The 14,895-nt window shown below is 44.0% G+C and overlaps 1 protein-coding gene across 1 annotated transcript in view; it reads right to left on the bottom strand.

Moving 5' to 3' along the window:
- The window catches only part of LOC124594187 (proto-oncogene tyrosine-protein kinase receptor Ret-like), a 140,596-nt gene that overhangs the window by 87,143 nt on the left and 38,558 nt on the right, over positions 1 to 14,895 (bottom strand). Inside the window, exons 5-6 of the mRNA XM_047132543.1 lie at positions 10,919 to 11,048; positions 5,937 to 6,060 (exon numbers count right to left, since the gene is read on the bottom strand). Coding sequence (XP_046988499.1) covers positions 5,937 to 6,060; positions 10,919 to 11,048 — 254 coding nt within the window. The remainder of the gene's footprint in view (positions 1 to 5,936; positions 6,061 to 10,918; positions 11,049 to 14,895) is intronic.

Genomic DNA, 14,895 nt, shown 5'->3' with positions numbered 1-14,895 from the left:
TGGAAGAACCCTGGAGATACTAAAAGGTATCAGATAGATTATATAATGGTAAGACAGAGATTTAGGAACCAGGTTTTAAATTGTAAGACTTTTCCAGGGGCAGATGTGGATTCCGACCACAATCTATTGGTTATGAACTGTAGATTAAAACTGAAGAAACTGCAAAAAGGTGGGAATTTAAGGAGATGGGACCTGGATGAACTGAAAGAACCAGAGGTTGTACAGAGTTTCAGGGAGAGCATAAAGGAACAATTGACAGGAATGGGGGAAAGAAATACAGTAGAAGAAGAATGGGTAGCTTTGAGGGATGAAATAGTGAAGGCAGCAGAGGATCAAATAGGTAAAAAGACAAGGGCTAGTAGAAACCCTTGGGTAACAGAAGAAATATTGAATTTAATTGATGAAAGGAGAAAATATAAAAATGCAGAAAATGAAGCAGGCAAAAAAGAATACAAACGTCTCATAAATGGGATCGACAGGAAGTGCAAAATGGCTAAGCAGGGATGGCTAGAGGACAAATGTAAGGATGTAGAGACTTATCTCACTAGGGGTAAGATAGATACTGCCTACAGGAAAGTTAAATTGATGAACATCAACAAAAGCAAAACGACGATAATAGAATGTAGTCGAATTAAGTCGGGTGATGCTGAGGGAATTAGATTAGGAGATGAGACACTTAAAATAGTAAAGGAGTTTTGCTATATGGGGAGCAAAATAACTGATGATGGTCGAAGTAGAGAGGATATAAAATGTAGACTGGCAATGGCAAGGAAAGCGTTTCTGAAGAAGAAAAATTTGTTAACATCGAGTATAGAATTAAATGTCAGGAAGTCGTTTCTGAAAGTATTTGTATGGAGTGCAGCCATGTATGGATGTGAAACGTGGACGATAAATAGTTTAGACAAAAAGAGAATAGAAGCTTTCGAAATGTGGTGCTACAGAAGAATGCTGAAGATTGGATGGGTAGATCACATAACTAATGAAGAGGTATTGAATAGAATTGGGGAGAAGAGGAGCTTGGCACAACTTGACTAGAAGAAGGGATCGGTTGGTAGGACATGTTCTGAGACATCAAGGGATCACCAATTTAGGGCAGCGTGGAGGGTAAAAATCCTGGAGGGAGGCCAAGAGTTGAATACACTAAGCAGATTCAAAGGGATGTAGGTTGCAGTGGGTACTGGGAGATGAAGAAGCTTGCACAGGATAGGGTAGCACGGAGAGCTGCATGAAATCAGTCTCAGGACTGATGACCACAACAACAACAACAGCCGTATTAAGGGATAGATTGTGTTCTGGGGTGTAACAGGGTGGGGGAGGGAGAGGGATGTGTGTGGTAGAAACTAGAGGGAAGGCTGGTCGCCGGATTGTGTTCACGCAATTCACTCTCCATAGGCTTGCAAACTGAAGACGGAGCAGGTGATTCCCCACTCCATCTACCCTACTACGTCCCAATAAACAACTAAAGGGTGTTTCACAAAGTTACAACGACCCTCCACAGCGTGCCTCATGAGGCCTTTGCGACACAGTGCTTATTTTCCACAAAACGCGTTAGCGCTACATGGAATGCAGATAGGACGCACTAATAACACTAACGCTAGAAACGCGCACGGACTAAATCTACCTAAATCTCTGCACACTGTCCTACGCAGCAAGAGGAGAATTTGATTCTCGTTCACCCCATACACCAGTTCCTCCATTACGAGCGCTGCTCGCTTTTAAATTTACAGACAGACTGTATCCCCCTCCCCCCCCCCCCCCTCCCCGTAGCATTTCATGTTCAGTAATCTTATGCGGCGAGAAAACAAAACAACTACACTGGGCACACATGGGTAAAGAGTGGAGTTGTAGATTATTAAATGGGTACTTATTTGCAGTTGCTAAGTGAGCATTTATGTAAAATACACTACTGTAAACAATAGCTGAGATGTGTTTGTTTTGGGAGTGACCTATATAGTGTTGGTGGGAAAGAGATTGGGTTGGTAAATGTGGCACCTTGCCGCTGTCTACCGTTGAAATCGTATTGTTGTCATGTAACGGTGTTATAATCACTTGGCGGAGTATTAATGAATGACTAGAAAGCTGCTGCACTTCACTCATCATTAATTGTGTGACTGGTAGACTGCATATATTTTTCGATTCAGTAATTACTAACACTTATAGTGTGGGATGCACTGAGTGAATCCACTTAACACACATCCACAATGTATCTTCAAAGATGGGTGTGAATATGACTGATGGAATCGGACTGATCATGTTCAAGTGTGGAGCGGTAATCTACTGTAATGCGCTGGTTGACTTATGATGAAATATCAGAAGTTCTGTAACATCTAATGATCTACTTCTGTTTCAGAGCGAGACAGTTTAAACCTATGTGCCTCTTCAGATGTTGGGAGAGCTGAGGCAGTGGTGATGCATTTGATACTCCTCCTGTTACGAAAAATATTCTAGATACTGATAGTGCAGACATTGAAATCGACATTGTCGAATGCATACCGACAGCATGTTACACTTCGGACAGGCTCTTCAGTGTGGCAGACAGCTCCAGCTGTTGAGCCCACTTAAAAACTCCAAATAAGTAGTCATTTAAAACAATGGAAAATACATCTGTAATATAAACATGACATGTGATCAATGCAGTTATTTTGTGTACTCACACAAGAGAATTGGGCACGAAATATTAATGAAGTATAGTCTGTCTGTAAACTGAAAAGCGAGCAGTGTTCATGACGGTGGGGGGGGGGGGGGGGGGGGGGGGGGAGTGGTGAATCTCAGAAGAACACTACAGCTGCTGTACAGGATGAACGAGAATCAGTTTCTTCTCTAGCAGTGTAGAGCAATGTACAGGGAGTTGCGTACATCCAGTACACATGTATTTCTTGTCTTAGTGTTATTAGTAACTCATAAGTGAATTCCGTGTAGTGTCAACGCATTTTACGGGAAATAAACATTGCGTCGCCAGTGAGTCGTAAGACACGCTATGGAAGCTCGGTGTAGCTTTATGAAACGCTCTGTAGTTGCTTCTTGGGACGTAGTGGTGTAGACAAACCTGCTCCTCTCCAGTCTGCAGGTCATTGAAGAGGGAACTGCATGAACACAATCTGGCAACCAACCCTCCCCCGCGCTTCTACCACACACATCCCCTCCCCTCCATCCTGTTAAGCACCTGGAACACAATTTATCCCTTAATAGGGCTCTACTGCACTTCCAAGAGATACACACATGTAATATTTGTTTTTACTCATTTCATTTAAAGATAAATATTAATTTTATGTATTAAAACAAGATTTTCAATAATCTGCAGTTTTTCCATCCCCAGCAACACGAAAAAATTATTAGCCCTACAGAAAAATGAATAGGACCCTTTTTTATGGGACAGTTTCGAAGTGGGAAACATTTTCGCTATAAATCGCGTTTTTCGAGTTATACAAGAAAAACATAAAAAAGTGACATTTAAACGCCCACCTCAACTAGCACCTGATCTATGATATTTCCGAACCGGGGCAAAACCGTGACAGTGGCGCCCATCCCTCCCTCCACCCTCTCCCCCCCTCGAGCGTTTGAGACATGACGTCAAATGTTAAAAAAATCGATTTTTCCAAAATGTGTTCATTTTCTAGCTCACTTCTTTCCGAACAGTTTGATATATATAACATACATATTAGACTAAATGTAAGACATGTTATCTGGTCTTAAAAGTGTGCCAATGTCCAATGCCACGCCTCTTCACATAGCATTCTTCTGTCGCTTGTCACTGTACTTCGCTCTGTAGAATTCAAACGTGTATATTTTATAATGGATGCCATCAAACCTATATTCAGGACAGTGGAAGTTAAAATGCCCTGTGGTGCCTCTGCTGCTGCTGGTCGGCCGGGGCCGGTATGTCATCCTACCCTCTACCTCCCCTCTTTAAAAAAAACTCACAGTTAATATTGGGTGGGATTATTTATAACCGGGAGAATAAGAACTCTTCAGAAAATTTGCACTCTTTATTGCCTGTTAGCTAATAATTTTCTCTTTTGTGTGACGTAAAATAAAATGTAGGAAACAGTAAACCAGTAAACACAAGAGACAAGCTAGACTGTACACATTCCTTCAATCCTTAGGTCCCAGCATTTTTTTCCTTGCTAATCTTGCTACAGCTTTATACTGCGTGCTTTCCTTTGTGCGAAAGAATGCATTACCTCATCAAAGTCTGCCAGAAGTTTTGCTAAATGAAAAATCAAAATGTCGTTGCCTAATACTGAAAAAGCTTTTATATGAATGGTACCCCGAGACTGGTGTGGTTCTCCATTTGATGTTGCATGGTCAATGAGAATGTCCAAGGGATACAGAAAACCTGCACTGGTTCATCGGAATCGAATACTGGCCTCCCATGAGCCGCTCAAACCACAAACTCTTAGAAGATTCACTCTTCTTGTACTTAAGATGGTCAGAATATAATTTATGAAGTACCAATAGCAAATGCCTATTAGGCCTACTACAAGCAGAAAGTTTTGTCTTAGAAAATAGTTTCACATTTCTCAACCATTAGATCGAAAAGCAATAGTACGAAATTTTTATATAAATTTGGTATCGTCATATTCTCCCATATAATTTGGGGTTTCCTTTCGTTCCTCGTTCTGGCAAACAATCTTGTCATCGCTAATTCTGTAACTATTCTTGACATTGTCAAAACTCATTTTCCAGTTAACTTCACTAACGCGAGTATCACAGGTTCAGTTATCCAGTGTCTATGACTCCGGTTAGGCCTTATTACGTGTTCGTACAATGCGTTTTCCACGCTAGTTCGAGAACAGAACTTAAGTGGCTGCTAACCGGGAACTGTACAACTGGCCCTTAGTAGTGCAGCGATTTGGCAAAAATTTTCAGTCAAAATTTCACTTTCTTGAATACACCGAGAAGATAATACGTAATCTTTCTTACCTGTTATTCCTGTTAGTCGTTTATTTTGAATCTGGTAGTCTGAATCTATGGGTTTCGCTAATAATTGTGACAAGGCTGATCATTCGCGCACCCAGTTAACCACATAAGCAAACAGCAACCGACATTGATTCGTTCTGGTTTATTCAGGTCAGCTCATACAGCCCCATACACTTTTGTCTTCGGAAAAGCTTTTTATTGCTAGATGTGTCGGGTATTCTCGGCAGAGGCATCACACACACAATGCACGAATTCAAAAATCGACTTATGATTCGTTCAGAAATCAACTTATAATGTGTTCAAAAATCTTTAAAGACCAACGGGGATGCATTTCAAAACCATATGAATAATCGATAGACCAATGTGCGCTGAATCCTAAGGGCTTTGTGAAAGAAGACTTTTTCTCACCCCGGTTTGCTCCCCCCCCCCACCACCCCCCACCCCTCCTTCCTAGACCCGGGCCTGACCTCAACGCTCACAATCCATTGGTCAGGATTTTCAGTATGTTGTTCATAGCACTTCTTCCTACTATTGTACAAAAATTAGCGACTACACGAATTTCCCCCCAAAACAACCTTTTTTTGCTCTGCGTTATGTTGGACTGATTCATTTTTGCTGTGTGAGCCGTTAGACGCTGTGTGGCATATTCCCTCACTCACTACCAGTCTGAAGCACGATTTTTGGATGCGTTGCGGGTTGCATAAAACCTATCAGTAGTGGCAGCTGAATCACCTTGTGCAGCCACTTTATTATAGAACCTTTGAAAACGGCTTAACGCTGAAGCGCGTAAGGTGTACCAGAGTCAATAAAAGTTGTGCCACGACTTTGGTGTTGCTGTAGTGCAACTAAATGACGGCGATATCTCAGAAAGCATTTACACAAAATATCTCTAGGGCTGTGATCTCTTTGAACCGAGGCAGAATGTACGGAAGCCGTTACTCCAGTTAGTGCCATTGTCCCGAACACGGATATTGTGCAGAAGATGTGGTAGCGACAGGAAAGTATGTCTCACTCACCGGCGGTCGGGCCTCGTGCGCCAGGAGGCGTGCGTCGTGCTGCGCGGCGCTCTGCACGTAGTCGGAGGCCGTGGTTCCGCCAGCCGCCGCCAGCTTGCGCTCGCGCTGCATCCGGCCGCACCTCCTGCAACACAGACCGTCTCGTCGCTGCGGACATCTCGTAGCCAGTGTTGAAAGTTCCTCAAATAACTCACAGGAATGTAGCAACGCTGCAATGTCCTCGCCAAACCCCGATATTTCGACAGGTGAACATAACTTAATTTTCGAGGCACAAAACGAAAAGAGATCGCTGCGCATGGCAGCTTAAAAATCTCAGTGGGCACGGCAACTGCAATCATGAATCAAAAGGCGGCGTACGCAAAAAGACCAATGTACACAATAAACAACTAACACAACCACGCAACAAAAGATGACCAACGTCAGACGTTATCGATAGTGAAATAATTAACAATATATAACCAAGTACCACTAATTCTGCCCCTCTGCTGTTTGACCAGGGCGAGTAGGATTCCTAGCAGAATTTAAGTAAAAAATTTCTCAATAACATTATCCTAGTAACTGGTAGTGCACGCCAGGATCACTTTATTGTCACATTCCATCAAATGACACGTACCGAGCTAATTTTCTGCAATCGATGAATTGCACGGTTTTGTAAGCGTGTGTGTCGCTTCTGCTCTACACGCCTGTCTTCCAAGGGCCTGATGGCCTGACTGGTATATAACATGCGACAACTGCAAGGGATTCGGTGGACATATGCTTTACACAAACAGAGAACATTCCTTACATTCCCTAAAGGGGCTCTAATCCTGTACACCATCCAATCAAAAATTCCAGGCACTGCTATGAAATGCGGAATAGATCGCCAAATTCTCGAGAGGCTGTTCCACCAGTACGAAAGGAGGCGAAGGAGGTTGGGAATATTGCGCTGTGATCCCAGTTAATTATATACGCCTTGTAACATCCTTCCTTCAACAGCATCCTACTTACGTCACAATCAAGCATGCCTGCTCTCCCATCTTTTACCCCACTGCAGGTGTGCCTCAGGGCTCTGTCCTTTCAACCCTCCCACCCCCCTCCTCCTTTCCATGCTGTACACTGCAGACATTCCCGAATCGCCATCCCTAACATACCTTCTGCAATATGCTGACGACATCTCCTACCTAGTCACTCATAACATCCTTTAACTCTACCATGTCTCCCTCCAACGCCACATGAATCTTCTGGTCGAGTGGTGTAATATATGGAAACTTCAAAGTAAATCTACAAATAACCCAAGCCACCATCTTTGGTCGAACCATTCTAAAGTCCACATTTCCACCTCTCCAACCACAACCAACCCATCCCTCTACGACAGTAAACTATTAGTACTAGCTATCGACAGAATAATAACTTGGAACGCACATCTCCTTATCATCCAACACAAACCACGAATCCGAATAAAACTGCTAAAACTACTAGCAGGCCGCACTGCGATCTACATCCCTGTACCATTACCCTCCCCTATAAGTCCCTCATCCGCCCCATCATAATAGCCTCGATCTCTGCCCGGCCTAAATTCTAAAACTCCCTTGAAATCCTGGAGAGAGATGCATTCCGCCTCGCCTTCAGCATCCGCCTATCTTCCCCAACTCGCATCCCGTTCCAACTCATCCACCTTCCCACACTTTCTTCTCTTCCTCGAGCACGTTCGGACCCGATACACTGATCACAAAACCCAGTTCCAGCACCCAATTTCCCGCCCACTAAAACCAATCCAGGTATCCTGCTGCGCCACTACATCCACCTTCCATGGACCTCCATGCCTTTTCCTCTCTCTTCGGAATTTTAACCAACACCCTCTCATCAACGATGAAATCAGGCCCGAGATATGCCGCTCTTTCCAGATTTAAACACGACGCTTTACCTCACACCATCCTCTCATTTTCTCCGTTCCCTTCATTCACCTTGCTTTCTTCTAGTCGCTACCTGCAGGGCCCCATAGTCATACTCACCTTTGCACCTCCATCATCAAAATTTTTTCATGTGTCGCCCAGGTTCACCATTATACTATGTCATCATTCACGTTCATCAGTGATTATATTTTAACTGAAATATAAAATAATCAAACGAGTTTTAAAAACCATCAATATTTTCCATCTGTGTGTATTTTACAAAATACTAGTTTATTGTCACTCGTTTTCATGTAAAAATCGTCAGTATCGTCCACCTAAGTATTTTTTACAAAATCGTCAGTTGTTGTTACCTTTTATATACTTCAACGATCTTTAAACACAGTTTATGCAACCTTTGGTTGAAGAGCGGTTTTTATCTGCTGTCAGCTCGTCCCCGTTGTAGGGAACTGAAATAACAGTAAGGAAAAAAATCGTGTTGCCAGCAGAGCTCAGATAGTTGAACATACAATGACACAGAGACGAACGTGTTGTTTACGTGCACAGCTGAGGCAGCTGTCTCGACCACACCGGAGTCGAGTGATCGCCCCACCAGTGACCTCATCGGCCGCTACGCCGGAGACGGACTTGGCAAAGTCAGAAGGAACATCAGAAATGGTGACTGGCGCCCGACCTCGGATTCTGAGAACGGATGCAGCACAGATTCAGTCGAAGAACCCATGGAATTAGAGGTCTCAGCCACGACCTCCAGATACAAATGGAGTGACGCATTAACCATCAGCAAGGCACTTCAAACTGCTGCAGCAAGCGACGGAGGATTTACAAAACTGCCACGGATGAAGCAGGCAAAACCGAGAAGAAGTGTGCAAACACCGTCGATAGAGACAAAAAATACCCTCGTCACATTGCAAGATGTTCGCAACGTAGCAGTCCTACAGCAGCAGCGGCAGTATTCACGACAACAAACACAGGAGCACCACCAGAAGATACGTCTATAGTTCTCCAATATGCGGAAAACTGCAACACCTTGTATGATTGGGTAAAACAGAATCTTCAACAACCTTTCACTGCCAAACAAGCTGGCGGTGAAAGGTTGAAGCTACTCTGTACTGTTACCGTCGATTATGTAACACTGATAATCATGGCGGAAATGAATGGCATCCTCACTTCCCGCCACGAAACCGAAGATCATTAAAGAAGCTATAAGGGACGTTCTAAAGCAATGGCTCATGTCGAGGCGAAGGAAGCACTTGAAGACATGGGCTTCGCCACATCAATTGTGGACTATGAAAGAACTCCAGCGTTACAGAAGCAAATTCCTTAACACTGGAGACCAACAGGAAAATCTTCGACGTGACGTGACTCTGAGCATTCACTGTCGGCGTGGAGGAGTTACAGCACGCATAGGACCATCGTAGTGCTTCGGGTGCCAGGGAACCTACCACGTAGCCCGGCACACCGTCGGTTGGTTGGTTGATCGGGAGAGGCGGCCAAGCAGCGAGGTCATTGGTCCCATCGGATTAGGGAAGGAAGTTGGCCGTGCCTTTTCGAAGGAACCATCCCGGAATCTGCCTGAAGCGATTGAGGGAAATCACGGAAAACCTAAATCAGGATGGCCGGACGCGGGTTTGAACCGTCGTCCTGCAGAGTGCGAGTCCAGTGTGCTAACCACTATGCCACCTCGCTCAATGCAGGCACTCCGCCAAGTCACCGAAGTGCGTGAAATGTAGCGGCGGCCACGACAGTCGGGTATTCCCACAGTCAAAGAAAACTGCCACCAAGTGCTGTAACCGCGGCGCCCAGCGGTACAACTGGTTACAGAGGCTGCATCACGTGCAAAAACACACTCCAGAGTGGCCTCGATCCGAAGACCTTGCAGCCCCCGAACAGGCACGTCAAACAGCCACTCCGCAGCCCAGCCTCCAGCGGCAATTACAACCGGATCGTTCACCTCTCATGGAAGTTCAAGCCGTCATAAAGGTGAATGGTGGACATGGCCCATATTAATGTTCACTAATAGGTGTCCAGATGCTTTTGATCGGAAAGTGCATGGTGGTCTAACTACACATTTTACATCTGGTTGCCTCAGTAAAAGGCCAGTCATGTAGAAAATGCTACCTGCATATATACAAAATCGTCACTCACTCGATTCAATATTCGCAAAAGCGCAATGCGCTTGTGCTCTAGCCGACCGTGGTGGCCGAGCGGTTCTAGGCACTTCAGTCCGGAACCGCGCGACTGCTACGGTCGCAGGTTCGAATCCTGCCTCGGGCATGAATGTGTGTGATGTCCTTAGGTTAGTTAGGTTTAAGTAGTCCTAAGTTCTAGGGGACTGATGACCTCAGCTGTTAAGTCCCATAGTGCTCAGAGCCATTTGAACCATTTGCTTGTGCTCTGTCTCTCACTATACTCATTCGAGAGAGCTGACTTCAAAGTTGAGTAACTCAGCTGACAAACTTTCATACTGACACACTTTAAAAATCAGAAGATTCTCTCTAAGGCGACTTGGCGAGTGCATTTAGAGCAGGCACCCCTTATATCTGTCTCAGAAAAGCCCAACTGTCTTGACCGAGCGAGGTGGCGCAGTGGTTAGCACACTGGACTCGCATTCGGAAGGACGACGGTTCAATCCCGCGTCCGTCCATCCTGATTTAGGTTTTCCGTGATTTCCCCAAATCTCTTCAGGCAAATGCCGGGATGGTTCCTTTGAAAAGGGCACGGCTGACTTCCTTCCCTAATCCAATGAGACCGATGACCTCGCAGTTTGGTCTCCTCTCCCAACACAACACAACCCAACTGTCTTGGCTGCGTCATTTATGGACAGAATCAACAAACCTCATTCTCTTGAATAAGAATCCCCTTTTCAAATTTAAGTGGGAGGACACTCCTCGTTCGGAACAAAGAATCACGTTTGGTGCGTCACTGCCTGGTCAGAAAGGTCGGAGAGCTGCAGTGTACACCAGCACCAATAGCTATCTTCAGAGATTAACGTGGAAACCCACAGTGCACGATGGCAGGCAGGTACAGTCTGCTTCCGATGTTAGTGTGTACCGATTGCGATAGCAACTGAAGTGGACTCTGTGGTGCACTGACCTGTACCTCCAGTAGAGGGTGGCGACGGCAGCGGACAGCAGCAGGGCGCTGCCCGCCACGACGGCCATCACGCAGACGGCGCCGCAGCTGGCGCGGCTGCCGGACGCAGACACCAGCGCCACCGGGGACTCTGCAACCACACAACGCCCCCGTCATAGCGTGCGGGCCATCCGGGTGCGAGCAGAAACAGCATCCCAATGTAACATGTTCAGAGGGATAAAAGGAGCTGGGCAAAATGATGCGATACTAAAGTAAAATCGTTTGCCATGATTGGCTGGGAGTACCGAGAGGGCAGGTTCAGCCACCTGTATTGGAAAAGTCTTTTCTGTCCTTAGGCACCTTTCGTTCGTGAAGTATGAGCGTCATGTATTAACTGTGAAGTTGCGGAACGTTACCTGGTAACATCGGCCGACAGCTTGGTCACTGTGCGTCCGATCTCATTCGTTAGTTTTTGACGGGATCGAGTTGGATGGGTTAGGTTAGAATCTATTTTATGTATGAAGTAGGTTATACTTTAACCTCCAAGGACGGGATGGATTCCACGACTCCTCTGTGCTTGGAGACGAGTGCTGCAGTGTGGCTTTCGCTATTATAAGATGCGTGTAAATGAGCTGCATCTGTACCGGAACGAACGTGGCGAGTACTGTAAACAGTCCTCAGTTACTAAAATTACGTCAACTTTTACGAATATAAGAGATGAAGGGAAAAACACCACGCCACGAAAGTGAAAAATGCTTAAACTTTGTGAAGCCACTTTCCTTCTCTTACCAGCGATTAGCTTCAGAAGTGACCACCACCTTAGAAACTAACAGGCGGTAATTGATGTTTTTCTTCTTTATGTTCGTGTATTACGACAATATGTAGTTTCAGTGATACACTGCACTAATGATCTCTCCAAAACACGTTGTTCAGAGTGTGGTTTTTTTATGCTACAGTGGCAGAATGTGCGACTTCGGTCTGTAAAGTTTTTACCAATGAGGTTATGATTAGATAATAGTTAATTTACGTGGTAAAAGCACATGTTTCTGTTATATGATGCAAGGATAAAATTTGTACGTAAGTATTATCTAATTAATGAAAGGTAAATTTGTGGTTTCACAGCAGCTCACTTTATGCTAAAAATGGTGAAAATTAATGCACTACCGGCTGGATATTCAGATAATCACGTTCTAGTACACTTGACTGCTCTCTAAATACTTACCCAGTGGATTTGAGAAATATTCCTGGTGGCAGTATTATTTCAGATTGAGTGTTGCTTTTAATAAAGAAAATCAATATTACAGCGTCTTTTCGTGCACTTGCACAGCTTCAAAATTCGGTTTACAAAAGATAGAAAATTTCGTAGAACAGGTACAAGAGTGAAAATATTAGATTTTAAATTAATATTTAGAGCATCGTAAGTAACATGTAACATATCACATAAAAGTTTTGAAACTGTACTTTTCAGAACGTGGTATAGGCCTAATTATTAGAGAGATGCAATCGATAGATGTCAAACATCAAAGTGTCAGCTCTGGTTTCACTTGAACCAGAATTGCATGTTTAATGTGAGAACTGGATTTTTTAATAGACTTAGAATCACACCGCTACAACTAGGGGCTTACTCGATATCTGTTTTGCTGAATTTATTTAACATTGTGCAGGTATTCGTCAATTAACCTTCAATGACTGTCATTCCTTATACGGGTGAACGACAAAGTTTAGTGTAAGGTACTCTTAACACTGGAGCACTGAAAAGTCGAAACACATACGTACACCACATTTGCAAACCACTTAACGTAACAGAACTTCTTCCTACTGCCACAAAAACAACGCCAGTAGGCAGTAATAATAATTTTTAAACAGCTGATGTCCACCTACCACAACCCAAAAGGACCCACTACAGAAAATACGCCATCCTTGTTACCGGAAGAAATTATTTTTCCAAGCTGTAATCCCACACCTAAAAAAGCTTTCCTGTCTCGTAGAGACTGTGGCGAGTACTCTACACTCTGTCCTCAGTTAGCGGAATAATCAGACACGTTTTACGAATATATAAGATGACGGGAGAAACGTTCTGTTACATACTCGAGATAATTAGTGGTGACCTTGAAATGCAAGTTGTAAACACTCTGTTTCGCTGTATTTATTTAAAGTTGTGCAGAAAGTGCAATTAAACTTCAGTGGCTGTCAATTACCACACAAGTGAAAGACAAACAAAGTGTAGCATAAGGTACTCTGAAACCTAATGCACCTAAAAGTGGAAATACATACCGTACACCACATTTGCAAACCACTTCATATTAACACTATCAGTCCCTACTGGCGTAAAATGCCAGTAAGCAGTAATAATAATTTGCAGACAACTAATGACAACCTCCCACGAAAAAGACCCAGTGGAATAGCTATAAGCATATAAGATTCGTCACCCTCTTCACTAGAACAAACTAATTGTTGAGGTCATAATCTATGCGTAAAATTTCCAATAAAGATTTTGCCTATTTGAGGTTTCGAATAAAACTGCGATTTCAGTCAATAGATTCCGAACTGTATCCCGATTACGATATTTTGATCCTCAGGATGCCACGCTCTATATTTCGTGTGCGAGGAAGTCGGTCGATTTGACCGATGAAACCAAACTGATTTGAATTCCACCGATTGTCATCCGAATTCTGTGTGTTTGGGAGATAGGATCTGTTATAGTGTGACCGCACACGTACTAGCGTACTGATTTAAAAAGATCGGCCGTCTGCGGCCGATGCTAGTAGTTGGCGGAATCAACCGACATCGGAGCCACTGTGACCGCAGCCTAACGTCCCCACCTGGCGGATAGACCACCATCAACAGTGTCGCATTCCATCACCTCATGAGAACACTGCAGAGAGGTTTGGAACTTAATCCAGGACAATGGCGCAAAGATTGGTGATCATGGAGTTTGCGCCACCATTCCTCCTCTCCTCTCAGCCGTAAAGGCAAAGGCAAAAGTGTCAACAGAAGCAGCGTAGCCCGACAGTGCTTAACTTCAGTGATCTGACGCGAATTGGTGTATCCTTCTCGACACGGACACTGACAGTGATGTGATAAACATTGTATCCAAAGTCAATTCAGCAAACACAGCGGATTACGGATGTTGATAATTTTTGCTTGTAGGCCATCTAATTATGACCAAAACACAATACATAGAACAAAATCCACAGAATCTGCCACTGAGGAATAAGGGCGAAACTCGTATGGCACGAAAATTGTGTTTCATTCAGTCGTAATTAGACGGTCCAAAAGTAAAAAATTATCAGCATAGCATAATATTAAACGCAACTGTGGACGACAGGACTACAAAATTTGAAGATGTAGGTACAGTGGATACATGATTATCTGGACAAGGTGGGATACTTCTTCATCCAGATTATCTAAATATCGGTTAATCTGGAAATTCAAGAAAACACCCGGGTTACCGGGTTCGATTCCCGGCGGGGTCAGGGATTTTCTCTGCCTCGTGATGGCTGGGTGTTGTGTGCTGTCCTTAGGTTAGTTAGGTTTAAGTAGTTCTAAGTTCTAGGGGACTTATGACCACAGCAGTTGAGTCCCATAGTGCTCAGAGCCAGCCAAGAAAACAAATTAGAATAACACGAGTTAAGCTGCATGAAGACAAACGTGGACGCAAATTACACACTGTTTGAACAGATATTTTGACCATATATTGAAAAAAAACTGAGTTTTCTACGCTTAAATAATCAGCAGGTTTCTTTTGAGCCAGCGTATTGCGCCATTTATGTGCGGTACAGTCAAACAAGCATTTCACAAGCATTATTTCGACCAAAGTTGTTACCACCTGGCGTGGCAGTGAGTTGTCGTAGTGTCCGCCATCTCGTTGCTTCTGTATGTTTCACAACGTCTTCAGATAGAGATAAAATTCGTCAGTTAATCCACAATCACTGTGGTTATTGCACACTGAAGTCAAACGGTGATAATTTCGTCTACATCTGCATAGATAATACGAA

The sequence above is a fragment of the Schistocerca americana genome, chromosome 2, assembly GCF_021461395.2.
Source record: "Schistocerca americana isolate TAMUIC-IGC-003095 chromosome 2, iqSchAmer2.1, whole genome shotgun sequence".
Taxonomy (NCBI): Eukaryota; Metazoa; Arthropoda; class Insecta; order Orthoptera; family Acrididae; genus Schistocerca; species Schistocerca americana.
The sequence above is the reverse complement of the archived record's forward strand: the minus strand, read 5'-3'. Positions and strand labels throughout refer to the sequence as shown.